Consider the following 27,966-nt stretch of genomic DNA (forward strand, 5'->3'; position numbering starts at 1 on the left):
TTCAGTTTGATCAGTTAGGATTTTAGGAATTGATACAAGGCGAATTTAATATGCAGAAAATACGCATTATTTGGTCTGAGTAGGAGAATGGCTGAAGATTCTTGTTTTAAACTAATGAGTGATTTTTTTTCATTAAATATGACTTTCGGAGAGTTAGGGACTGGACCGCGTTATTTTCTAGTAATTGTTGGACCGGAGGCTTTCGATTGACATTATCAATTCCCATTGCCTTCATTTCATTCAACTTTTTTCGGTTTTAAGTTGTTTTAATGCAACAGTAAATTGTTTTCTAGCCTACAGTAAGGAAATATGTAGAAAAGAGCTACACTGGATTTAAACTCGATAAATTTAGGGTTTTTACCCAACAACAATTATTTAAAAAAAAATGCACACTATATCAAATCACCGATCTTGCCCTAGTAACAATTGAGGTTTAATGGCACTCTTGAAGCTCTTCTTAAAACTTAGAATGCACTTGTAGTGTGATTTATCCAACATATCGACAGTGGTAGAGCTGGTTCTGGAGCAACGAAGTCAGTCGCAGTGTCAGCTCTAGCCAATTCGTCCTCCCGTTCATTTCCAGTAATGACCGGGTATCCATAGAAGGTAGATACCATTTGAAATACTTCGATTTGAGTCCGACATGCGATTACTAATTTCGATCTCGAATCTGCCCAACTAAGTGCTTTCAGGGCAGCTGCTTTTCAGAGCAAAAATAGATTATTTTACCGAAAATTTCCTGTTGAAGTGCCGATTGTACGCCACACAAAATCGCGAATATTTTCACTTGGAATACGGTACAGTATCTACCGAGCGAATGAGATTAGTTTAATCTCATTTCACGACAATAGACACCAGCATCGGCTCGGCCCTCCAACAAAGCACCATCAGTATACCAAACTACGTATTCTTCAAGTTGTCGCTCCATCTAGCCAGACAGCCATTCCTCGCGAGGAGGAATTCTCACATTGAAAATTTTAAAAGGAGTGTTAGTGTAAAGTCACTGGGAGCAAGTGTATACTCACCCCAAGTAACCATTTGGGGCCACAGTCTTGTGTGGCTAATTGCACAATCTAATGAGTTACTGTTGCAGAGCCCAGTAACCTTAAGACGATGCTTCTTGTTTCAGAAACACATATAGTGCTATGTTCAAGAGTGTTTCCAGAGCAGCAGTAGGTGTTGTCGAGAACGCACCAGTCATCGCCATCAAATTATTCTCTGGGGATGGTTTAACTATGATTGGATTGTCATGACTTCTCCCTTCTGCCACAAAACAAGGCACCCGTATGACAGTATTGATCTAACAATTGTTGTGTAGACCCACTAAATGTACTTGGGTTTGAGTCCCATGATTTGCCGAAAACCCGACTATATTAGTCGAAGGCCATGCAAGTTTTCTTGATTCTGAAATTGATGTGAGGTGTCCAATTAAATTTTGAGTCAAGAATCACCCCAACGTACTTCGCTTGATCTGCGACAATAATTTCAGAGTCAAAGAACTGCAACGGACGAGCTCCGGTTGTAATCCTTCGTTGCGTGAAAAGCACTATTGATGTTTTATTTGGATTAACTGGTAGTCCAACACGACGACACTATTGCTCAACAACTTAAGGCTTATTGCATCAAATCAAAAAGTGTGTTAATGTGAAATACCTGTGATCATTGTGTAATCATCGGCGAAACTATGTGTCGGAAACTCAAGCTCATTAAATTTCCGCAACAAGCCATCGACGACAAGGTTCCATAGAAGTGGCGAAAACACACCACCTTGAGGATATCCGCAGACACTCAGTTTCCTTATCTCTACTTGTCTTAACGATGAGTACAGATATCGTTTGCTAAGCATTGCGTGTATCCAGTTCGTGATATATGAAGATACTCCACGACCTTGTACTGCTTCCAAAATGGATTCGAAAGACACATTATCAAAAGCACCCTCAATATCAAGAAAAACTCATAAACTTGATTACTTTTGCGAAAAGGCTTTTTCAATGTTGTAAACAGTATAGTGTAACAGGGTGGTAGTAGACTTTCCCGCCAATGGAATATATCCTGTTGCAAGGCTACAAGTAATAATTTTTCTTAAAATATGCTTGAAGTGGTCATATCCCCTTCGAAGTAGAACTGTACTGATTCCATCTTTGCCCGGAGACTTATACCGAGCAAAACTTTCAATCGCCCATTTGATCGATTCGGTTGTCACAGTTTTACAAGAAAATACCCAAGAATGAGAACTACCTGAAAAGAACTCAAGGACAGTCGTCATTGATGGCTTCGTACAACCTGGAAAATGCGTATTCAAAAGACAGATGAATACTTCATCTTCGTCAGACGAGTATTCACTATTAGTAATTCTAATAAAATTGACATGAAAGTCTTTCGATTTCGATTTCAAGACTGGAAACATTTGTGCAGAGGCTTTTCCAACTACTTCACTCAAAGGATCGAAGGACATTTTTGTATACTTTGCGAGCGAACTTAAATGCCTGCGACCCGTCCCTGCATCTGCGACTTGGAGATTCAATCGTCGGAAAATACCCCTGAAATAGTCACCTAACCCTCTTCGTATAGGTCTCAAATCGTAGATTTGGGGGTACGATATGTGAAGATATCTAGCGAGACGTTTGAATGATCAAAGACGATGTACTTATGGTCAGATAAGGACGGTTCGGGCTCGTTTAGTACGTGCCTGTTTGTCAACTCATACGTAATACTGTCAGAGCAGAGTGTTACATCTAACACTTTGCTCTGCCAGCTCGTGCAAATGTTAGAAGTATTCCATCAATTCGGTGCCTCTCAAATTGATATCCGAGCTGCCCCTAATTAGGTGGTAGGCATTTGCATAACCGCCGATTATGAGGGGAAACCCAATTCTACCACAGTATGATACAACCCTTTTGAAATCGTCAGTAGGTGATGGTCAATTATGCGGAAAATATGCCGAACAATAGACGTATTTCTTTTTTATGTTATCAACATTATTGATATTCATCGCGACAGCGCAAATATCACGAGTTGTGAGGTCGTAGATAAGATATGCGTCAATAGCACTATTCGCAAGTATGCATAGACGAGGCATTTCACGTGGATTTGTAATGCCATTTTTGTTGAAAGGGTTAAGTAGTTTTCCACATAGAAGTATCCTTCATGGAAATACGGTTCTTGATCCAAAGCCTTTCCTTCCTGCACAAGGCAGGATAGACTCATAGTTGCTGTACGTTTATGTTGAAGATTATTTTGTGCTACTCTAACCATACTCGATCACAGCACTACACGTTTCGTCATCAGCACTTGATGTACAGCAACTAGAAGATACCAAACACGTCGGCTTATAATCACCTATATCGAACCCCGAAATGGGTATTAGGGATTCGGATCCAACGATTTGCGAAGAAACAAAAGTCCACTGTGCCAGAGAATCGCTTAACACAACAATGTTAAGACCTACCAAACTCCGTGCGCGACTGGAATATTTTAGTCCTGCCAGCCATTCAGTCCTCGGCACGGAGAAACACCTTGACTTGAGGATCCCTGTTTTCAGTTGCCTCTTACGACATGGGAGCAGGAATCCAATGGGTCAATTCTTTGCTGAAATACCTCGAGAGATTTCAGCCCACTGGATACCACACTATATATTTTAAATGTTCGGTCTATCACTGTGCAGCTTCTTCCTTCCTAAGGTCGGCATGCTTTGGAAATGCAACACTATATTTTCCCCTAAAGAGATTATTGGATTAAAATCATTTTGTGCATGAAGTAACTTTGGTAAGTCTGGGAAACTGCGTTTCAATTTCCTCCTTAAAAGTGGGATTTGTAACTTTCATGTACAAAATTATTTGAATCCAGTTTTCTCCCACGCATCACTGGTGAACAATTATTTAGTAGTGAGCACAAGTAGTGTTTCCAATTTTCGATTAGTATCTATCTGACGCTAAGACAGTGCCACATGCTGATGAGACGAAATCGAAACGCAAATTCTTAGTGAATCCCTTTTTTATTTCAAGTTCGTTGCTCTAAAGTCATTAACAAGCAAAATTCTACACACAATACTGTTTCAGTTATTTGTACCAACCCAACAAGATTGCTTTTCGATCCATTCCATAGTATTGGCGGATGAACTAGCTAATTTATTTCCGACAAATGAACTTAGAGCTAATATACCACTAAATTTAAACTGAGTATGGATCCCTCATACTGAAGTATGACACAATTCACGTGTTTTTTCGATATCAAATTCCTTGGAATAAAACATCTAAAGCAGAGATTTTCCCATAACCAGTGGAACGATTTCATTGCAAAGATTTTTTTACTGCGTCGAAGTCTCAACCCTTCCATTCGTTGGCTATTGATTTGATGCATTTAAAACACCAATCAGCATTCGCAGTAATTTCAGTTTGACCTAGAGCAACATCTGCTCGAAAAAAAAAAACAAATTTCTTCGCGTTGATAACAAAGCCGGGATTTATCACAAGTTAAGAGGGACGGAGTGTATGTAGTTTCTAACTGGGATCAAACAGCTCAACAGACAAAGCTCACAAGCGTCTACTTACGTGGGGTGGTGGCTGCGGAATATTCACTGCCGAACTGCTTACGATCCTTTTCAAATCCTTCACAGGCTGCTGTCCTTCCATCGTCGGATTGACTTTCGAGTTGAGAAGATCAACCCATTTGTTCGCTTCATTTGGCCCCTGACAGACCGCCACAATTCGATCGATCAACGATCCTGTGATCTCAAATGCATTTTTGATTTGATCCGTGTCTTCCAAACGGTTCACACTAATACCGGTTAAGGGAAGCTTTCCCTCGTACTTGAATGCACTCATCCGTTGGCTGACGCTCAAAATGAGCAACGTTTGCGAGAACATAACAAAATACCGATCCTTATGCTCAGGGCCAACAGCCACACTGCCCATGTGCAAAATATCACCCAACGAACTCAATTCTTGTCCTTGCCAGCCACGAATGGGACCGGTTAGGATTTGCAGTTCTAGCTCTTTCTGCCTTCGGGTGGCCGAGCAGGAAGAGGCAATATCTTTGTAGACTGCTATACTACGTTGTGTGTCTCCTCGATCAGCGTGACAACTTTCCATGTGCCTTTCAAGTTCTTGAAGAATGGCTGAATATTTATCCAGTCGTCGAAATGGTTTTGATAATCCGGTCGTTAGAACTAATAGACCAGGTTTTGCAGCTCCCTGCTTTTCCATGAAGGCGTTCAACTCATCGCTAGAATAATTTTGCCAACGTTTTAAAACATTTCAAATGTGGTTTGATGCTACCTACCGATACTTATCAACTATTACAATGGCCCTTGGATGAGCAGCACAGTAGCACTGATGAATTTTTTTCATAGTTGGCGCTTTTGTCAGGAACACTTTTCCAACGCGATCGTTTGAATCTTCCAGATTCTGGTAAAACTCTTCGTGCATTTCCACTATTTCAACAAAGTTACACATCATTTGTGTATATTCGTCGGTTGTGAGACTGTGAGTGAAACAGATAATGGTAAATTTATCTGGGTTAACAGTACTTGATAAAACCTACATTTGACTACTTTCTAGTGGTTCTAGAAAATTTTCCACCAAGCCACGTAGTTCAGCCACATGTGCCTTTTCACTTTCGAGCAGGTCACGAAACACTACCGATCGAAATGCTTGGATCTCCTCCGGCGGTCGTATTGTTTCCGATAGTGGCAGTGGGCCTACCGATAGAATGGTCCATTATTCGTCCAAAGCTAACAAACTAAAGAAGTGAAAGACTTACCGGCATACTCGTTAACATAATTGCTCGGGAACCAGCCCGTTTTGTCGCCCAGCGTTCCCTCCCACCAGCCACCATCCTCGCGCTGGGTAAGTGTGATGATGTCGCCCTTCTTGAAGCATAGCTCGTCATTGTTGGACCCCTTGAAGGAGTACTGTGCCTGCACGGTAAACTGCGACTGGGGCAGCTCCATGAGTCTTTTGATTGCAGCGTGATGTGGTCAAATCTGGGGAAAGGTGAAAGGAAAGAGAATCAATTATTTTTCAAATTACGATTTAAGGCAAGTTACAATGGATAGGTTTCTGTACATTCAATTATTCACTGGATGATTATCTGTGTTTTATATGCGCATTGACATAACACAGTGTTCGGACAGCTTGCGGGCTTTCATTGATCCAGGACGAACGCACGGAAATTAGCCACGTTATCTATACTACGGCTTAACGGCTTATTATGGATCAATATTCATAGGGTTCATTGGGGTAAGAGGAACATATTTAATGTAACACAATCAATCTATTCACAAGTGTCAATGATCAAGAACGGACCAACTAATAAAATGCTTATTGACTTTTTTCTTAATGTGAAAAAATAAGCGCCAAATTAAAAAATTTACCCTGATGGATTGATTTTTTCACGTCAATTTGCAGGCGTCTTTGTCCGTTGTTTCCGTTTACCCTGTTGATAGCTGGTGACATTTGGTCCGCTAAATTCGAATCTGTGTATCAAGTCTAGAAACCAGTTTCTTTTAACAATTCTGTCGTCTCTGTATCGTTAGTGCAAGGCCGCGAAAGTGGTATAAAAAGATGATCAATGTGTATCTTGATCAGATTTTAAGTGGAAGAGTGTGTTCAATTTGTTGAAAATGCGGCTTGTTATAACTTTAGTAATTATGGCGGTTTTTGGTGGCGTGGAGCTCGCAGTTACAGGAAAGGAGAATGATTCAAATTCAAAGCACACCGTAACGGATATAAAAATGATTCGTCAAACATTAGAAGAACTGATAGAAGCACCGGGGTAGACGAAACCATTTACACGTATTAGATACATTTTAGAATTCATTGCTTTGTTTCAACAGTCTGCAGTTTATTGAATATGGACCGGACACCGAGGAAGGATATAAATATCATTTATCGGCAGAGAAGGATAAGGAGTTTGTAGTTCACACAACCGGTAGTTTTTTTATTTTTCTTTCACACGGTATTTCAAGCATCATGATCGCAATTATATTTACAGGACCCGTGTTCATACCAATTAATCAATCATTCGATGGATCACGAGAGGAGAAAGACAGAAAGCTGCTGCAGTTGTTGATTGAATCCTCCAAAATAAAGTCAATGGATAGTGTAAAGAATGATACAGTCTAAAATAAAATAATTGAGTTATTGTAAAATATCATTCGTGTATATTTTATATAGTAGCGATTATCGCGATGAGTTCTTCGTGTCAGAATTTTACATCTTATAATAAAATAAAACCTTGTAGTTCTGGTGTAGTGAAATTCTCTGACCATAAGCTGAAGCTTCACAATATTCAATATATCTGATCTCAAGTCCTCTTATAACTGCTAAATGGTTCACAATCAATTAGAAACATAATTGAAAAGCTGGATGGAAATATGGTTACTGGCACCGGTTTGTCGACGAATTAACAATAGAAACATAGATAAGTACAGTTTGGTACAACTCCTAACGTTAGCGTAAATGAATTCAACGAGAGTGTAGAATATTTTAACAGTTAGATATTTGAATTCGCTAAGAAGATATGTCTCGGCACAGAGAAACTATAGTCATCACGCATTCTGATCACTGAAATCCACAAGAAATACTTATGAGTTTGCACCACAAATGTCTCATATGGATATCATAAATATAGCTTATAAATTACAGGAAAAGTATGAAAATAACTGTGTGCAGATATGAATATAATAATATAATTCTTATGATATTTATAGCTCCTTTTGCATCTAGTTCAGACATAGACTTTACATTTATTAAAACGTTTAGAAACATTACAAATACATACAATTGATTTTTTAATATTCTGCAAAAGAAAAACTAGCAAAACGAAAAGAACGAAATTATATGGAAAAAATTAATCGAAGGTATTGAACAGAGTGAAGCTACAACTGAAAAACTTTTAATCATGAAGAGAATTTGAAATAATTTTGAGAGGCCTAAAAAAAGCATTAGCTGTACCGAAAGCTTTACTTTTTACGAGTGCTAAATTAGCAATTTCTCGCATGTCGTTTGTTCCCCTTTCGTGTGAGAGGTGAATTGGTACATAGAGTGGCATCATGTGGACTGCTTTGCAAGTCGTTTGTAGCTGTACATGTATGTCAAATTTTTTTGTTCCGTTACCATTGATTTAAAATGGTGTGAAAAACTATTTTCATCCCTGAAACCATCGAGTAGTTCTGCAATACGACTCTTAGAGCGAATTTCTAATGTCCTCTTGGACTGTACAATATATTTAAATTATATTGCATTTACAAAACGATCTTTTATACCGGCACCGCTGATAAGTGGTAAGCGTGACCGCCACTCATTCCAGTTGGTCTGGGTTCAATCCCAACCGAGGTCGTTGAGATTTTTCTGAAGTGAAAAAATCTGTGGTCACGTCTGCTTTCGGAAGGGAAGTAAAGCCGTTGGTCCTCGGTCCATGAGTTGATGGATCGATATCTAGTCCAAATAGTGGAATCCAACTTCTATACTTACTAACAAATATCCTCCTTCCGTGATACTTGTGTAGTGCGCAGTAGTATATACGGCCTCTAGCAAAAGCAAGTATCGGACTAATATTCCTTCCTTTTCCTTCCGCGATCTACGTTCGGGCCTGGCCTGCGTCAGTAGTGATCAATCAACACTTTAGGATTATCAGGAGTAGCACATTGAAAGATGTTTCGCTACTCCCAATCATATAACTATCTGCTGATTCCCTGTGCAACTCCAGCTAGTCCAGAGTTTATACATTTGCCTATCTATTGGATCCTACGTGCTCCCTAAATATCGATTTTATTTGGATACTATTAACAGGAATTAGGAATCAAAATAAATTGGCTCATTTGGCACGTCCCCAACGTTCTTCGGAAGATTGTGCATTTCTATTCCGTCTCACAATTTTTCTAGTCGTCGGGTAGGGAAATGGAAAATGACAACATGATACAATTACAACACAAAACAGTAAACACCCTACATTCATTACCCCCGAAAAAACAATGAACTTTACTAATAAAGTCTATAGCTTATTGCTATTTTAGGCTATGAACAATAACATATTCTTAAGTTGTAGCTACCCGTACAAAGGTTCGTCTGTGTATGGGTAAGCTGACCAACTCTAACGAAAAAATCCGTACACTATGAAAACCGTTTGCCTGAGCGTGATGAACAATTTCGCTTCGTTGCGGTATGGTGTACGGATTTTTTCGTCAGAGTTGATCAGCTTATGTATGGGGAACCAAAAATTCGGATACGAAATTGCATAACTGCAGGGCAATATCAGATCATATGATGCTCCGTGATCGGATTAACAGCGAGCGCAAGAATTATACTCCGCACATAGTGTCTTTGATGGAATTTATCTAAAAAAAATCAGTATCGTTGAAGGCTAATTGCAGCGGGTCGTGATTCTGAATGTGATATTCATTGTATAGTTCAGATATGTGCGGGCATAGGGACATCGCGATAGCGTGTATCACCGCGAAGAGCTCGAGCATTTGTACGTTAACGTGTTCGATCGCGTAGGCGTATGCCGCGTGTGCTAGCATGTATGTAACTTCGCGTTCTTGGATGATCTTGCGCGGACCGTAAATGTAATACATAATTTTTAGGTTCAGATATTAGAAGAGAATGAGTTCTTCCACATCACTAGAGTTCCCGGTCATGTAGCCGTTCTGTCTAGTGAATATCATTTTTTATTGGTCCAACTGAAGGCGTGGACCTATGTTGCTAGAGCCGAGCATAGGGACGTGACCGATGTATGATCGCTCGAACACGAGCGTTTGTAGGCTCACTCTTGAGACCGCGTTTGTAAAGTCAGGGGTGCTAAAACGTTCGCTGCCTCTTTCGTTACAAATACATATATAAGCTCCATCTTATGTGACAAATGAAAAAAAAATAATGTCTCGTAAATAAAAAAACCTCATCTGATTTTAATTTTAATCATAATCTTTTATTATCAGTAACTTTCAGTAACACTCGCTCAACCTACTGCTGTTCTAGTATCAAAATTTTCAGTTTTATATTATAGAACTGTCAAAATTATGAATCAATAACTGAACGGCTCCTGAATATGTCCGTAGGTCATTAGTTGACTCGAAATTATTTTCCCCAGTCGAACGAACCTGAGTATATATGCTGCAAACTCCTTATTCAACACACAGTTCTAACCGTACTTCAAATGAGGCAACAAAGAGAACGCCAGTGTATACCAGATTTATAGTTCGAAAAAAAAACTTTTCGAAATAATGAAACATTTGTAGTAGAAAATCCTACATAAAATAATACGGTACTGAACATGCCCTAACGAATTTGGTGGATATAAAATATTAATACTTGCAAATTTGTGATAAAAAAATAATACTTATCAGAACATTATTTTAGTCAAATGGCATTACTTGTTGTTCGATTATCAAAGATCGCTTCAGATTGGCTTCGCAACTTTTTGAAAACAAATTAAAACTGCAACTTTCAGTAGGTGCAAACCCAGGTGAGTCGGCCCGCTCTTTAGAAATACCTACAGAAGCATGTTAACAGATGTCTTGGTGATAAAAAAAACGCATCACGTATATCCGAAATATGACACGTGTCTGCCAGTAGGACATAAGTAGCTTTATAGACTCAGACCAGGTACCTACAAAAATAATTTGACATGACATTTTTTCATAACTTTAATAAATAAGTCGTCGCTGTTGTACTACTTTATGACAAGCGCCACTTATAAATGATAGAAACAATTCAAAAAAGACAAATGATGCTTCTATCTATTCCGTATTAATCTCTCAAATATTACGGTTGACGAGTTATTACTAAAAGTCGCACTCACACGTGTCATGGGTGTGTGACAAAGTTTGTATGGCGTATCGCATCCATACAAATAAAGCATCAATAAACTTGTATTCATAACTTTGGCTTAACTTGGTCTATAAACAATCGGTGAGATGTATTTTGAAGGAAATGAGTCAGGGAATCTAGAAAAAAATAGTAAATTTTGGTTACAATGTTGCCAAATATACAACATTTTCAGTATAAAACTTAAACTGCATTTTTCTAACAATTCATGTATTTTTATTTTAAAAATGATTATGCCATTGTGTTTCTCAGATAGTTTTACACAGAAAAACAATACATCAAGATAACCTGAACCAATTCCCAGACACAGTCATTTGAAGCAAAAAACTCACAATTTCTCCGCTATATCTCCGCAACCCAGTAGAGTGTTAAAAATATTAAAACGCCACTTTGTAGAGATGTCCATGCCACTTTGGAGATCTTCCTTATACATATTTTTATATACTTAATAAGTTTACTTGTGACTGGACGGACCTTAAGTTGAAAATTGCGCGCGAACTCCAGCACAGTTTTTAATCGAATCCCTATTTCTACTAACAATTTCCCTACCGTGAAATTTGTGAAGAGCGCGGTAGTATACACAGCCGCTAGTAGTAACAAGTGTCGGACTAATACGACCTACGTCCGGGCCTGATTGGCGCTGGTATTGATCAACTTACCAGGAGTTGTACATAGAGCAAGCTTATGTCAACAACTTCGCTGAAGACACAATATCTAGATTATCTTTTTTTAGAGTTATCCTACTGGAGCTGTAGAGCTAGGTTCTCGGAAGGGCTCCCCGTCAGAATCACATACTACAATTTGCAGACGAGACAGGCGAATGGCGCCCACTGAAACACAGCTTTAGGCCAATTGTAGCGGGCCGTGATTCTGAATGTGATATTCATTGTACGGTTCAGGTATGCGATAGCGTGTACTATCGCGAAGGGCTCGAGCATAAGTACGTTAACGCGTTCGATCGCGTGTGCTAACGTGTATGTAACTTCGCGTGTATAAATTATTTTTTATAACCGTGTGCCTTTCGCATATTCGCGTGTGTTCCAGAATGATCGCGCGCGTACCGTGAATCTGATACTTATTTTTTCGTGTACGGTTCAAATTCTAGAAGAAAGTGGGTTATTCCTTATCACTGGAGTAATCAGTCATGTCGCAGTAGAACGTGTGGTCTAGTGGATATGAGCTTTATTTTTTGATTGGTCCAACTGGATGTATGGACCTAAGTTGCTAGAATGAAGAGTAAAGATTTCCGGACGTGACGGATTCATGATCTCGCGCGTTTGCAGATTCGCGTTTGAGACCGTGTTTGTAACTTCGTATGTACTAAAACGTTCACATAATTACCGGAGTGTTATCAAGTATGCGCGATCGCGGGCATAGGTGTGCGTGGATGATCGCGAAGGGCTTAAGCGTTCGTATGTTGACGTGTTTGTCGCGTGTATGTGACTTCGCTTGTATAAATTAGATTTTGAAACCTTGCGGCCATTCACATATTCGCTAACCGTCATTCATTTAGTTTTCGGTGTACGGATCACTGACAGGGAGTGAGTTACCTCATATCACTAGAGTTCCCAGTCATGTCGCCATGGAACGTTTTGTCTAGTGAATATGGGAGTTATTCTTTCTTAATTTTTCAATTTTATTTTTTTTTATTAATTAATATGGACCTAGACTGTTGGTGCCGAGGAAAGAGACTTCCGGACGATCCCGATTCATGACGGCGCGAGCGCGGGAGTTTGTAGGTTGACGCTTGAGATCGCGTTGGTAAGTTTATGAGTGCTGAGACGTTCATTTTATCACCGGGGTGTAATCATGTTTGCGAGTTCGTGGGCGTAGGTTGCTTGGAAAATCGCGAGGGGCTCTAACGTTTGTACGCTGACGTGATTTTGTAACATATTTTTGTGTATTCCTGAATGGTCGCGCGAACCGTGCGTCTGATTCCAAATTTGTGGTGTGCGGTTAAAACTCTGGCAGGGATTGGGATCCCTTATATCGATAGGGTTCCCGGTCATGTCGCCATGAGACGTGTTGTCTAATAGGTATTTTCTTAATTGGTCCAGCTGAAGGCATGGAACCGGGCTTCTAGGATCAAGGACAGACCTCCGGACGTAACCGATTCGTAATCGTGTGCGCAAGGGCATTTTTGTAGGTTCCCGCATGAGACCGCGTTTGAGACTGTGTGAGTGTTAAGTTGTTCACTATCACCATCTTTGCTGACCCAGCTGAAGGCGGGTGTAGAATGGCAGTATAGGACTCGAAAAGAATAAATAAATGACAATATATGAGAGACGTAATAGATTAGACGGGTACAAGATACAACTGAAGCTATGATCATCACATGAAAGACATACATTAGTACTTCAAACACTACTAATACTTGAACAGCCAACCACCACACATAGCACATCCTTTCTCAATAATCTATTTGTTACTGGTTGATTGTTGGTTATGAGAGGGTAAATAGAGGAAAGGCATAGAACAGAAAAAAGGCTCATATCAGCCCTCCCGGCCTCCTCGATACACCGCTATCGACATCTTGAAGCGGGCTTCTTATATAAATCAAATCCTGAGTAGTCATGATTGGTGGATTACTAACATGAGAACTAATTAACCTCTAGTAGTAGAACGTGCAAATAGAAACTAAAAAGAGCGAAGGTCCTTATATTTAGACAACTCTATTGGATCTATTGTGGCTTGATGATGTTTACAATATCGTCAATCTTATCAACCTGCGAGAGGGAATTCTCATGGTATAAAAAAGTTATTCAAATAACCTTAAGATACAACAATCCAACAAAATCTGGACTCAAACCATATTTTACGTGTATAATAAAGTCTTTTGAACTCCACCAAGTTCAATCTGTTTTTTTTAATTATTTGCATTCGTTTCATTCTGATGGTCTCCACTGTTTTGTGCAACAGAATGTCGCCATCTTGAATTTCAAAATGGCATCAATGATCAATTTTGGTTGTATACTGACCACCCCTCACGATTGATTTCTAGGGCGTCGAAAAATTACTAAAATTTCATCACCCACAAGCCCGAATAAGCAGTATTCTTAACGTAAAGAAAATAATACGAACTTATGTGTAATTTTCTTAGCGCAAAAATGGGCTAATATTCTATAACTTTCTTGCTCTGAAAACTTTGTCTAAACATTTTTGCGCTGATTAATATTTGATCCACTTTTGCAGATGGTTGTGATAAATATACCACCATACCATACCAATTCTGATCTAACAGAATATTTAAGCCCACTTTTGCTTTGAACAAAATTTTAAACCACTCTTGCTCTCAGCCTCTCAAATCAGAATGAACCATGCCTGTTGAAACCCAGAGGCCCAGTACCAACCCGCACCGTCGTCTATTAAAAAGTACGTGTTTCAGTGTACCTTCTCATCTCTTCCAGAGCAGAAGCTAAAAATCGATCCGCTGCTTCTATCAGATATCAGTCGTAGTGTTGTTTATCCACTGTATAAAAAGTGTAGTATCGTTGCCACGTATTGTTGTTAGGATATTAAATTCAGATCCTCAGAAGACAATAATGTTCCTACTATGGGAGAACACCATCGTCGTTTGCTGCAAACAAACTCGAATTAGACCAACAGTGCACGAGGCGGAACAGTTACTAAAGGTAAACATGGAGTTTAGCTTCACAGAGGTGGTTCATATACAGCTACATCACGTGCGTAATGTGGTACTGATACCGTTTAGAGCTTTAGCTTTAGGGCAGAACGCGGGTTGTTGTGAAGAACAACATGCAACACGGTATCGAAGACAACGACATTAGAACCAAGATTTTCGAATATATGGATGACGATGAAATCGAGAGGTGTTAAAACGATTTGATTTGCTGCTCCTAAGCATTATCAATTATGGATTGTAACTTCGGCTGATACTCGTTCCTTAGAAGCAGTACAATAACAACACTGATGAGAAAATGTAAAAAAGTGTGTGTATGAGCTAAGCGAATACACAGACGCTGATCTACCTACACACTTAATTTAAATTACTGGGTACAGTAAAATTTTGCTGGGGTTTTGAACAGCAAACCGTTCGGTGATCAATTCAGTAAAAAACAATTTGGTACCGAACTCTCCGCAATCCGTTCTATCCAAACGTCAAAAAACACTGGTCAGTCAGCAGTTTCCTCTGAAAATGGCGACTTGACAGATGATTTGCTGTACCTGTTTTGTAAGTTTTTGACGAGGTTCGGTAACGTTGGTGCAATTTTGCCGAACAATCAGTCAGTATTTTACTGGATAATGTTTATGTACCGAAAAAAACAGAAGACCTGATAAATTCAGTGAAAAATATTGCGGGTTTCAGTAAATTATTCGAAAAATTACTGAAAATCGCTAAAAAATGAGAACTATTCCGCAAATTTTTAAACAATTTGCTGACAGCTCCTTAAAAATATCACTTTACTGAGAAAGTCGTCAAAAGAAATTACTGAACAAGTTTGGGCTGGGTTAGTGTGTAATACATTTAAATAAATGTAATTAATATTTAGACTAAATTGGGTAGTGTCTACTTTACTAGCTTGCGCAGTATAAAAAATCTAATGTGACTCATGATGTGTGACGATGATTCCAAAAGCCAGTTGTATAATGTTCAAATCCTTACCAGGAATGATTCTTCACTAAACTAGTCTTGACATAATCCTTTACACCAAGAATTTTTAAAGTTCTGAAACTTTGACGTTATTTCCTTTTTATATCGATAATTTGATCACCCAAAACTTAAAGACTTCATACAACAACTGTTCAGTCAAAAATTGAATCTCCATCAAAAAACTTTTTTTGATGCTATCATAAAGAAGAGTCCGTTTCTTTGAAAACTGATATCCACTAGTTAGAATCTGCAATAGTCACTGTGGTAAATAACAGAATCATGTAAACAGTTTGGCAAACACATAACCTTTTTTGGCTAACTTTAATTCGTAGCGCATCGTCAACGAAAATAAAATAACATGAAATAAATCTCACGAAAAAAAAACATAGAAAACAGCAGATGATATTAACGAACGAGTTCTGCCCGCCAACATTCTAAATAAAAACCTTGACCATGCTTGTGTAAAAGTAACGGATTGCATTTTCCTCTTTGACTTTCACACGAGCTGCAAATCAACGCAACCGTTAAACTATATTTCCTTCCTACTAGAAAAATCCGAACTAAATATGCACTCACACAAAACAAAATCTCACAACGCTTGAAGCACCACTTACACTTTCGATGTCACTTCCGTTGGCCAATGGCCGGAGCCATTTTTGCAATTGTGTACTGTCCCAAATATCGTGGCGAGTAGGCGTCCTTCGGCGAGTGCAGTACACTTTTACACAGTCCGTCTTGGCTGCGTCGTCAACGGTGGTGTGCTCGACTAGACGACTTCCCTGCAACTGGCATCGGTTCAACTGGGTGGACGGTGGACGATTCTCCAGCATCCCCGAATCCGAATGGGACCACCAACACTAGCTATAGGGGATCGTCAAATAGTAAATTGCCGCTGTCCGAAAATGTCATCTTCGGGGCAAAACGTTGACACGGTGACGTTTACGGATGACGACGATGGGTACATTTGTTTCTATTGCTTGCCTTCTTCGACGGTGTTCGGTTGTTTATTTATATAGATTAAAATTATTAATTATGTGAATATTGCTTTCGTTATGGTTGCGAGTTTTTCCTTGTGCTCGTGTTCTCACTGCTCGTGTTGGTGCTTTTTCGATTTCTGGATCTGGTGCATCTTTAACTCGAAGACGCGATATTTGTTTAATTTTAAGTTAATTGCTGTACGCTAGATTACAAGGTCTTACAAATGATAATCGCTTCAAGCTGGCTGCACAAATTGGCTCATCTTAGGGGGAGATCTACGACTGGTAAATGGGAAGCTGGTGATACTTGGGCATGTGTAACTAATAGTGAGTGTTGTGTCTTTTCTCGTTTATCTTATTGGGAATGTTGCAGCTATTCTGAGCCGCTAGAAGCAGGTGCAGCAAGATAAGTGTGATAGCTTTCCTACACGCTTCATCTCGATAGAGTATACAAAGTTAGGGTGCTGTCTTATGAACAATCCCAATATCATTTCTAATAACTGTATAGTTATTGTACAATCATCAATGTGCCTTTGTGAATGTGCAAGTCTGTGAGGGTGTGAATGTGTTTATGCGAGATTCGACAATCGAATTTACATTTCTATCAATTATTCTTGACTCTATCTACTTAAACTTCTACTTAACTACGATACATTGTCTAGGTAAGACATAATATTTTCGACGTGACGTAATTTACGACGTCACTGTGAAAATGCAAACAGGTATATCAGCACGATCACTATGATGAGGTACCATATCAGGACCATGTAGTTTTGATTCATGGCTACCATGATTGTAGCTTCTGGATTCTACGAAAGGCGCGTCCGTTTATTACTGTCGATGAACTGGTGCGGAGTATTTCTGTATAAGATTTATTTATATGTCCACACTGCGAAAATGAAGCAAACGTAAGATGATCCAACGTTGAGCATTTGCCTCCAAGCGGAACGATTATTTCTGCTTTCAGCTGGCTTGTTGTTTCTCGGTTAGACTCTCAGCTTAACTGAAAAATTTCTGCTTCACGACCCCTCACTTTACCATTCACCGCGGATCATAGCATAAACTCTTCGGAACCGCATATGCCGAGCCGACCTTTCGTCTTCCCCGAGCAGACGGACACAAATCAGCAACAAATTATTTAAATCGTCCCTCCACTACAGCTCGAAATATGAATCTGAATCGAACACGGGAACGCGACCAAGAGCACCTGCCGACATCAAGTGAGAATGTGTGCCCTTTTCCGGATTAGCTTCCGCGGCGGAACTAAGACAAAACCCGACCGTTCGCAACCAGAAAGACACCTCGCTTTGAGGCGCGAAAACATTCCGTTCAAAAAATAATTATTGCCAGCTAGAATTCGTCAGTGTCAGGCGCAAACCCCTTAAAAATCGCACACGAAATCGCATAAAAAAAACCAACCCGTTAGTAACCGCCGTATAGACATTTTGGCACATTATGACATCAAAGAGCTGTCGAGTGAGCGCTTGTTCTTATCTACAAACATAGTAGAAATATGTATCTACTACTAGGTAAGAAGGGATGAAATTTTTCTTCGACGCAATCCGCTTTGGCGCTGCTGCAACCGGCGGCTAGATGAGCGTTAGATGCTTAAAACAGATTTATTGGGAGGGGGCCAACTGTTGGTTCCGTTGGTTCGATTGACCTGCACCAGAGATGTGTTTGAAATGAGGATGAATATGCAGCAAATGAGGATGAATGTATACAGCTTAGGTCAGTTTTAATTCACCGTAATTTCCCGATGCAAATATTGGGGTAGTGTGAGATAATTTATCGTATGTCGTCAAGGTTTTCCGAGTTTCGTGGCAACGATCGTTCTCAATCAAAACTAGTAGGGAAGTTGTTCGGCAGAAATTGGTTTTTGGCAGCGCAATGAATGAAGTAAATCAAGGTCTGCATTTAAAAATGATATTCAAGCTATAGATCATTGACGCTTTTTAGCAATACTAATACACTGCGCTACTGAATGAAGCATACAATACAATACAAATTTTACAATAACCCTTTCTCATAGTATACTGCTCAATGCCTGCTTTCGAGTATTCTCCTTGGTTCTAATTAGAGGACTGAGACCGCTGACTGAATCCTACCCAATTCCGACTGAGAGTTTCTCGGCGGCGGAATTTCTCCCCATACCGATACCAGTTTTGTGAGTCATTTAGCACCCAGCTATGTCGCGATCTATTCGGGTGTAGAGGTCAGTCGGGCGCTTCCGGTTCGATGGCGCACAAGGACCCACCGCTGGCACTTCATGTGACCTACTCGATCTAGTCGATCGGTCTGGCGATTCTGGGTAGAGCGTTGCGTTCGGTATATTGGCGCCTTGACGACCCGCTTTCGATGCATCGACGCGAACATCTCGAGTTAGTCCTCCCCGTTGAAGGATTTGGGCTATCCATGGGACGATGACCCATTGTTCTATTCATCTACTCGCTTGATCTTCCCGCCATTTTCGCTGCAAAGCCGACATTATTTGCACAATGGTTCCGTTCATGACGGTCCAAGTATTTTCATCGCAATACATTCTATGGAAGATGTTATCTGGGTTGATGTTTGCCTCGCTGAAAGCAAACATTGCTCTTTCCATTGAACCGAATTGTGAGCAGTCAAAAACCACGTGCTCCGGTGTCTCTTTAACGTCTGGGCTCCGAACTGAGAGGAGACTCCGCATACCCGAATCTGTGCAGATAATTCATACACGTTGATACGTCGGGATCAATCGGTGTGTCCATCTTCAATTCCTCTTACCACTTACTCATGGTGTCAATCCGCGTTCTTCTTCGTTGTGCTCCTCTTACAGCACAACTGATCCTCATCCAGTAGCAATATAATAGAAATTATTCTGGTAATTATGTGGAACGCCCACCGTAATTGTCATTCTTCTCTCTCCTTCGTCTGTCTCGCTGATGAGTGTTTTGCTTTCAGAATGTAGCTCTTCAAAATCCTGGCAAGATACTCAGGAAACCCCATGCTGTACAGCGAAAGGGCGATTGCTTCCCAACTGTTGAAAACATTCTTCATGTCTAAGGTGAGCACCGCACAATAGCGATTCCAGTTTCCACAACCGTTCCGATGGCTTCCACTGTATATTTCCGGAAGGCAAGCTACAGAGCGTCCGTGTACCTGGTAAACCAGTTCAACGTTATCCTCTCTAACAGTTTTCCGACTAAATCCAATAGACATATTGGCCTATACGACCTATAAAACCTGTCTTTGCCGGTTTCGGTAGCACCATCAGCTTCTGTAGCCTCTAGTTATCGAGAAAACCACCTTCATCGATGCATTCCTGCAGCATAATCCTGGTTCTTCTATATCGCTGTTTGCGGTACCAGGTTTGGGATTCCGTCATGATCGGTTATTCATCATGTTTATGGCTTTCACCACCTCAATTAGCTCTTTGTCGGGTTTTTCTTCGTAATCGTTTTTCTCACCTTACTGTGAAAGCGGCCAGATAATTGGTCATGCTGCGGGAACAGCCATTCGATTATAACCTTCATTTTCTCCAGGCTCCTTTCGTGTGGCTCAGCTGGGCCTTTTATTTTCGCCATTGCAACTCTGCAGCAGAGATACCATATTGAATTTGTTTAGGCTAAAAAAGTCTTTTTATCATCTATGATGCCTAAAACAGAAAAAAATCTGTGAAAATTTCCGAAATTAAAAAAAAAACGGGGAAAACCGAATTAAATATGTGTAAAATTCTGTGAAGTATTCATCAAAATGCCAAAAATCAAGAACCAGACAGCAAAATAAATCTTGTCCAAAACAACTTTTTCGATGATGTTATCCTGCATCCGATATAACTATAACACGTTCGGCCAGTTAAACTGAGAGTGATATTGAGCAAGTGAACAGGATTGCTCGCTACAAGAATTTCCTGCAGGAATATTGTATCTATGTACCGGCAAAAACAGTTGAAATCGATGGAGTAATAACCGAAATGGGGCTGGTATGCGAAGAGCTGCTGAAGTACGGGGTTGGAACTTCCAAAGATTCCATGCTTCTGTCAGTGAAAATTGTGAATGGGAAGCAATTGCTTTCAGCAAAAATCGCGTTGGATAAAAAAACAACTTATTCTCTATCGGCGTACAAATTACGCGGAGACACCCGAAGCCTTCTTTTAAGGACCGTTCCAAGTGCTCAATGTAGAGTGCTATTTTGAAGACCCAATTGAAGGCACTATGCTTGGGAATTTTCGGAAGAGGCAAATCATTTCCTCCCCTATATATCCGAGGGTGTTTCTTGGTGGGTAACCGACCAAATGTTGGCAGCACGCTCTCTGATTTTAATGAAACTTTCTGTACATGAGAATTTTGTCACACAAAAAATCTTTGCATACTTTGTTTTTCCAAAAATACTTAAGACTGTCTTTTGAAAAGGGTCAAACTTTTTTTACCAATTTTTTTTCAAATGGCTATAGTCCAAAAATAACAAATCATACAAAAAAATGTTGTAGAACAGGGTTGTTAATCGATAATTTATCGTCATCGTCGATAACGTTAACCACCCGTCAACGTCATCGGAAACTCCGTTAACGATAATTTATCGTCGGATTCATCGTCATCGTCGATAATTCATCGGTGGTTATCGCGATACATTTTGCGTTACTTTCCCGTTTATTGGAGTTGAAGTTGATGCGGTTAACTTTCAATTGTTTTGAAATGAATAACTACTGAATGACATGTTATTGGCAGTTGAAAATCAATAGTTTTGGACATTTTCTATGCACAGGGGGGGGGGGGGGGGTGGTATGTTCCGACGATGTGTCAAAATGGAATTTTTTGTCAACTTTTCGGGAGAATTTTATACTGAAGGGAAAGTTATTGCCAGTTCACAATCAATGGTTTTGGACATTTTCAATTCACAGGAGGATCCACCAGTGCACAGTGTTTCCAAAGTGGCAAAAAGGTGAAAGAAATTCTTTGAACCACGAAAAAACATTTTTAGCTATAATGTATTGCAAAGCTTATTTATAGTTTTTTTGCATTTAAAAAGTGTTGGTTGAGTAATTAATCCCTCTAAAGCTGAGCAGCAAGTTTTTGTTTGGTCATTTAGTAAAAAATAAAAAAAAACTTTCTTTGGCAAAGTTGTTGAGAATATCCTAAGTATTAACTTCGCTGAAGAGACTATGTGCCTATCTGTCAATTTTAATTTACATTTGTGGAGATTTCTTTGATATACCCCTGAAAATTCCTTTTTTCAAAATACTTTTCCTGGTAATTTTGTAGAATTTCAAAATGTTCCAAGATTTTGTTCAGCATAAGAAAGTACACAATTTTTGTAATATAAGTTTATTTGTACCTCTTACAACTTAGAAGTTATCGAATGTTTTAGTGCCCAAAAAGCAATATTTTGGTATGGAAGTCGTAAATTTCCGCAGACGAATACCAATACGAATCTGTAAAACAAACACTATCAAATTCGTTTGGTGGGCTCTAGCCTACGTTCAAGTCAAATTCGAGTAAATTCCTTCTTTATCTTAGAGATGCAAAATATACGAAAATAATAATACTGTACTGTAAGACCTCCTTAAGGTAAATTTTTACTAAATGGTCAGAACGGGTTATGAGGCTTTGTCGAGGGACTAAAGAATATTTTAACCGCTCCGGTTTATTAAAAAGAAAGAAAAAATATGTTAGTCCAGGTGTTTGCGTTTCGACTTCGTCTCTTCAGAACCAGAAAAAATATGTGCCGATTTTGTCAATGTCATCGTTTTATCAGCCTAAAATTCGCCAAGGGGCTGATAAAAACGGGTCTTCACTGTATTCAAAAATCGATTAAAACTCTATTATGGGGCCGTTCGTAAATTACACTACATATTTAAGGGTAAAAGAAGGAAGCATGAAGCATCTTGTTACATAGTGTAGAGAAGAAAAGGAGGAGGGGGCTAAAAGCTTCCTAACTAGAAAAGGTAATCAAACATTGGAAATATGTATGTATATTCTCCTTTTTAAAATCCGAAATCTTCTAGTTTAAATTAAAATTATAATAAAATCTGTTAATCACCACACCACTTAAATGTGTAGTGTAATTTGTGAATGGCCTAATAATAGTGGCTTAGTAGTTTTTCATATATATTTTTGCGTGCTAAAAATTACTAATTACACAATAGCTCAAAATTTGTTTTCTTCATGGTCAAAACAATTTTGATACCTTTTGCCGCTTGGAAACACTGTGCAGCTGTGACTCTTCTGTGCACCAACTTACTCGAAAAGTTGAAAAATTCAATTTTGACACATCGTCGGACCCTTCTGCGTATTGAAATGTCCAAAATTATTGATTTTCAATTGCCAACAACTTTCCCTTCAATATAATTCACTTTCCCTAAAAATTGAAATAGTTTCATTTTGATGCATCGTCGGACCCTGCTGTGCATAGAAAATGTCCAAAACTATTGATCAACTGCCAACAACATGTCCTTCAATAGGTATTTATTTCTAAACAATTGAAAGTTGCATCAACTTCAACTCCAATAAATGGGAAAGTAACGCAAAATGTATCGCGATAACCGATGAACCGACGATGACGATGAATACGACGATACAATTATCGACGATGACGATGAAGGCGACGATACATTATCGTTAACGGAGTTTCCGATGACGATACATTATCGTTAACGAGTAACGCCGATAAATTATCGTGAAAAATGTATCGTATTAACAACCCTGTTGTAGAAGTAATTTTAACAAAATTAGTCAAATTTTTGAATAAAAATATTGAAAAAATAAAAATATTGAAAGAATTCAAACTAAGGTCATTCATTTATTCATTTATCACGCGCATCAACAGGCCGTACTCGGCCCCAATGATGGAAACTTAAACTAATTACATCTAAAAAACTGCAGGAATCGATTTCTCAATGATATTCGAGACAAATGAAAGTCGATCAAGTGCGACACACGATTGAAGAGGAGTTGTAGTCCCGTGATAGCGGCATTAGCTGTTTGAATAGTTCGTCGAAACGGCACTCTCAGAAGAACGTTTCCGCGTAACGTTCTGGACCTTGCTTGGATGTTAACTCGCTCTAGTAAATCTGGAGAATCGATGCGTCCTGACAGAAGATCAGAGATGAATAAGGCTCTTGCAGTTTCTCTACGACGCTGGAGAGTATCGAGCTGGATGAGTTGACACCGACTCTCGTAGCTTGGTAGACGAACAGGATCGCGCCAAGGCAGGCGTCGAAGAGCATACCGTATAAATTTTCGTTGAACGCCTTCAATTCGATCGCTGCTGTTCATGTAATTCGGGTTCCAGACCGCCGAACAATACTCCAGCGTAGAGCGCACTAAAGAGCAGTATAGGCTTTTGAGACAGTAAATGTCTGTAAAGGATTTAGCCGTACGGAAAATGAAGCCCAGGCTTCGCGATGCTTTACCAACAACATACGAAATGTGATTCTTAAATGTAAGTTTCGAATCTAACAGCACTCCAAGATCCTTAACGCAGCTCACCCGGGAAACAAGAGCTCCAGACAAGTTATATTCAAACTCAATGGGATCTTTTTTTCTGGTGAACGATATCACAGAACATTTCGCCGGATTCAGAATCATTCGGTTGTTTTCACACCATCTGCTGAAAGTGTCGAATTGCTGCTGCAAATATTGTGCGTCCGATCGGCTCCTAATTCTGTTGAAAATTTTTAGATCATCTGCATACGACAACCGTGGTCCTTTCAGCTGATAGTTTACATCGTTGAAATAGAGAGTGAATATTAATGGTCCGAGATGACTTCCTTGTGGAATACCAGTCGTTGCGGAGAACAGTTTGGAGTATGCATCACCTATGTTCACACTGAGTTGACGGCCAACGAGATAGGATTGAAACCATCGCAGGAGTGATCCACTGAAGCCAAGTTTTTCCAATTTAGCGACTGCGATATCGTGATTGATTTTGTCGAAAGCTGCAGATAAGTCAGTATATATAACATCAGTTTGTTGATTCGCATCAAACCCTTCGGACACAAAAGAGGTTAGAGATAGTAGATTCGTCGACGTAGATCGATTCGGCATGAATCCGTGTTGGTCTTTAGAAATATATTCCTTACAGTGAAAAAACACTGACTCCACCACGACTAACTCAAAGAGCTTGGAAATGGCACAGAGCGCAGATATTCCTCGATAATTGTCAATGTTTCTCTTATCACCTTTTTTGTGGACAGGAAAGATGAAAGCTGCTTTCCACAATTGAGGAAAAATCGCGGTTGTCAGTGACATTTTGAATAGTTGACAGAGAGGTTCCACCAAACCAGATATACACTTTTTCAAAAACACAGCAGGGACACCATCTGGCCCAGGAGATGACGATGCTTTAAGCTTGGATGCTGCTGATACAATATCCGAGTGCTCCACATGAATCTCACTCACTGACCGTTCGAGTTGGGCCACGCCGCTAGCTGCAACGTCAATCTGCTGCGAGGACAGAGTCTCACTGACGAACACACTCGCAAATTTAGAGGCGAACAATTTGCATATGGCTTGTGAATCATGCCCAACTTCACCATTCAAAAACATTGTAGAAGGTAAGCCGGTTTCTTTCCGCTGCTCATTGACGTATCTCCAAAACGATTTAGGATCCGACTTAACCTTACGTTGCATTTTTCGTTGATAGTTTGAAAAACAAAAACTGTTCAGTTTTTTAAAATCGTTATTGAGCCTTACACAATAAGCTCTCAGTGACAAGGTACGGCGTTTGGTAAACTTTCGTAATGCTGCTCTTTTCGCAGTTTTTAGCTGACGTAGCTCGGCTGTCTGCCAGGGGGATTGATCACTTCGTTGATTACACTTTGGGACATGACGATCGATAAGGTAGCTCATTATATGGCAGAACGTTTCAGCGGCGGAGTTCACATCATCCTTGCTTAGCACAGAATCCCAGTTAATACTTTGTAAAATATTCAAAATGCCGCTATAGTCGGCCCGCTTATAATTATAACACACGGTGGGCGCGTGGCTCGAAAGCTTCATAGGCGGTACGTCCTGGAGTGTAAGATGTAGAGGCGGATGGTGGCGAACATACTTTACTAGAGGGGTGAGGGCGGTGGAAATATGCGGCGATTGATCTCTGGCATTGACGAAGCATAGATCTAAAATCCGGTCGTTCTCGTTCGTGGTGCTGTTGATCTGCTGAAGTGTAGCCGTGCTATAGCCATCCAGAAGAGTGATGCTGCCAGGATGAAAAACAGATTCGTCTGGGTCGGGTTGTAGAAATCCGTTATGAACGGAACGCCACTTTATTGTAGAAAGGTTGAAATTGCCGATAATCATGATTTCGTCAGTGAGTTGCGCCATCGCGGAAACAGAATTCAATGATTCAGAATGAGAATCAACTAGTGCAGAGTCGCGAATTTTATCGAGAGGGAAATAAACCACACATATATATAATGTTCGATTTCCCAATTTTATCGCTGCCCATACTTGTTCGATGCTGCTCCAAGCGTCATTTGTTATATGTTGAACTTTTAATCCACGACGCACAACGAGCAAAACACCGCCACCGGAGGATTTGTTGCTGTTGAGAGGGCTACGATCACATCTGAGAACCTCGTAGTCAGAGCAAATCACCTGGCTGGATAGAGTCTGCTCATTTAGCCATGTTTCTGTCAATGCGATGATGTCGTAACAGCAGTCCGAGGTAGCTAGACGATAGGTATTTGCACAGGAATTCATGCCTCCCACATTTTGATAGTATAAGTGGATGGGCGACGATTTTAGGCACGGAAGGCTGACCGGCACTCCTCGATTCATTCGTCTGGAATGTACACCGGGGCGATTGGAATGACTGCTAACAGCGGAAGGAGCGGGTGAACTGCATGAATTGGTAGCACTCGTGATGGAAGTTGGAGTGCTCCTCAGGAGGTTTCCAGCTGACGGCTGACAGAGATGACTCATTAATTGACAGTCGGGAGCATTCGAGCTAGAACAAACAGTTCCATCAGGAAAAACGGTTGATTCATCAACATAATTTTGAAAATACTTGCCAAAGAGGGCAATTTGGAAGTCCCCCTCTCCATTCCCAGACACAGGGCCGGGACGACTGAAGATACTGCTGACTGCAAGGGGCACGACTGTGCTGGGAGGATTGGGGGATTCCATATTGCTTTCTACGGTGCGTCCCGGTTGCCGTTGATCAACAGGCGAATTGTCGGTGCGTGGTCTAAAATAACTGCTATTTGCGATGGATTTATCCCAGTCGAGGTGTTTTCCGAAACCCATGCTTCCCGTCATTATTACGTTCTTGCCGAAAGTCGATGAACTCGCGGAAATACATCCCATCCGGCCAGGTATCGGCATTGAGAGCCATTTCACGAAGTTGAGGGTCAACACCAATTTTGAAAGAAATGAAATTAAGCCCGCTCAAATTTGCGTCTTTTTTCAATAACTTCTTCACTTCGACCGGATCGTCCGTTGAGAGGCACTCCTTAACCATAGCACCAACCTCAGCTTCGGAAACGGTGGTAGCAATTCGTGACAAGTAAATCCAGCATTTACTAGTAGCGGGTTGAACAGTGATTGTGGGTACCTTTGCTACATCACCCTTTTTCTTGCCACACGTTAGACTGGGGACATCGGATTTAGAAGGAAATTTATCATCCTCCGTCTCGCGAGCACGTTTGGCTCCAGCTCTATTTGGAACGGGCCATGATATGGGAGTTGCAGGCAATGTCGTTGCGGATTCCACTGATTTTCTGGTTTTCTCTATTTCAGCCTTTAATGCTTCAAGCGCTGTTTTATGTGTGTCGGTCAGCAAACGGAACGCTTCGCTCAATGCTGTAAAAGCTGCATTCACTGCGGAGGATTTCATCAAATCCACACAGCTGTCGCAAAGCCAGAATATATTCGCTGAGTCGTTAATCATGTCCAATTTTGGACGAGTGAGCGTTGAACACGATAGATGCATGATTCTGTCGCAAAATCCTTGGCATTTCAGCTGATTCAAAGTGGTTACCGGCTCGGAGCACTGCAGGCAGCTCGAATCCATTGCGAATCGCCTACAGGTAGGCAACAGTAGCTACTTCGCGAGTAAGCTTTCCCGATATGCATCCACGGTTTCATCACAAGGATTCTATCACTACCGACGACACTTTGGGAGAACAAAATGTTTATCAATTGTCACCGCACGACCAAGAATCACAAATTATCAGTCAATTGATCAATAACTGCAGCTTAGGCGAGGGCACAAACTCTATTCTAATTGAGAAATCACTTAATATACACAAAAAAACGATCCAAAATACGAGAACGAAAATAAACAAACTGATTCACAACAGTGGTACCAGTCATCTGCTATGATTTTTCAGATAAAGTACTCAAAAACTCCAATGTTTTCTCCAGGAAATATAAAGAGTGCTTTCCATGCTCCATCAAACGGAGAGCCTCCTGTAACTGTAACGATGTGGGCATGGTCGTTGATAGTTAAATATAAAACCATCAACGTTGTGGGGAGAATGTTGGCAGCACAGCCTCTTTTATGATTACACTCACCACTACTGTCCTAAAAATTAGCATAAAAGCGATGCATAGCTGTCATCGTATGA

The 27,966-nt window shown here is 40.2% G+C and overlaps 3 protein-coding genes across 6 annotated transcripts in view; 1 reads left to right on the plus strand and 2 right to left on the minus strand.

Moving 5' to 3' along the window:
* Window positions 1-27,966, minus strand: part of LOC131686161 (rho guanine nucleotide exchange factor 7) — a 107,648-nt gene that overhangs the window by 65,387 nt on the left and 14,295 nt on the right. For 3 of the 4 annotated variants that reach the window (XM_058970360.1, XM_058970359.1, XM_058970357.1), the window contains exons 2-5: window positions 5,761-5,983; window positions 5,542-5,698; window positions 5,281-5,481; window positions 4,551-5,223 (exon numbers count right to left, since the gene is read on the minus strand). In XM_058970360.1, the coding sequence (XP_058826343.1) occupies window positions 4,551-5,223; window positions 5,281-5,481; window positions 5,542-5,698; window positions 5,761-5,950 (1,221 nt within the window). In that variant the 5' untranslated portion in view covers window positions 5,951-5,983. Of the gene's footprint in view, window positions 1-4,550; window positions 5,224-5,280; window positions 5,482-5,541; window positions 5,699-5,760; window positions 5,984-16,052; window positions 17,710-27,966 lie in introns of those variants that run through there. The other variant, XM_058970358.1, reaches the window with a different exon arrangement.
* LOC131681219 (uncharacterized) lies at window positions 6,608-7,124 on the plus strand. Its single transcript, XM_058961923.1, has 3 exons — window positions 6,608-6,774; window positions 6,836-6,930; window positions 6,994-7,124. Exons 1-3 carry the CDS (start codon window positions 6,623-6,625, stop codon window positions 7,122-7,124), a joined length of 378 nt encoding a protein of 125 aa, XP_058817906.1. The 5' UTR covers window positions 6,608-6,622.
* LOC131681220 (uncharacterized) lies at window positions 26,613-27,410 on the minus strand. Its single transcript, XM_058961924.1, has one exon. It carries the CDS (start codon window positions 27,408-27,410, stop codon window positions 26,613-26,615), a length of 798 nt encoding a protein of 265 aa, XP_058817907.1.

Source organism: Topomyia yanbarensis, chromosome 2 (assembly GCF_030247195.1).
Source record: "Topomyia yanbarensis strain Yona2022 chromosome 2, ASM3024719v1, whole genome shotgun sequence".
In the NCBI taxonomy this organism is placed as follows: domain Eukaryota; kingdom Metazoa; phylum Arthropoda; class Insecta; order Diptera; family Culicidae; genus Topomyia; species Topomyia yanbarensis.

What these genes read in the sequence shown, in the direction of transcription:
- LOC131681219 (XM_058961923.1), top strand. Translation starts at nt 6,623, where the DNA reads ATGCGGCTTGTTATAACTTTAGTAATTATGGCGGTTTTTGGTGGCGTG. An exon ending in GAACTGATAGAAGCACCGGG is followed by an intron (nt 6,775 to 6,835) that starts GTAGACGAAACC and finishes TTGTTTCAACAG; the next exon opens with TCTGCAGTTTATTGAATATG. An exon ending in GTTTGTAGTTCACACAACCG is followed by an intron (nt 6,931 to 6,993) that starts GTAGTTTTTTTA and finishes TTATATTTACAG; the next exon opens with GACCCGTGTTCATACCAATT.
- LOC131681220 (XM_058961924.1), bottom strand. Translation starts at nt 27,410, where the DNA reads ATGGATTCGAGCTGCCTGCAGTGCTCCGAGCCGGTAACCACTTTGAAT.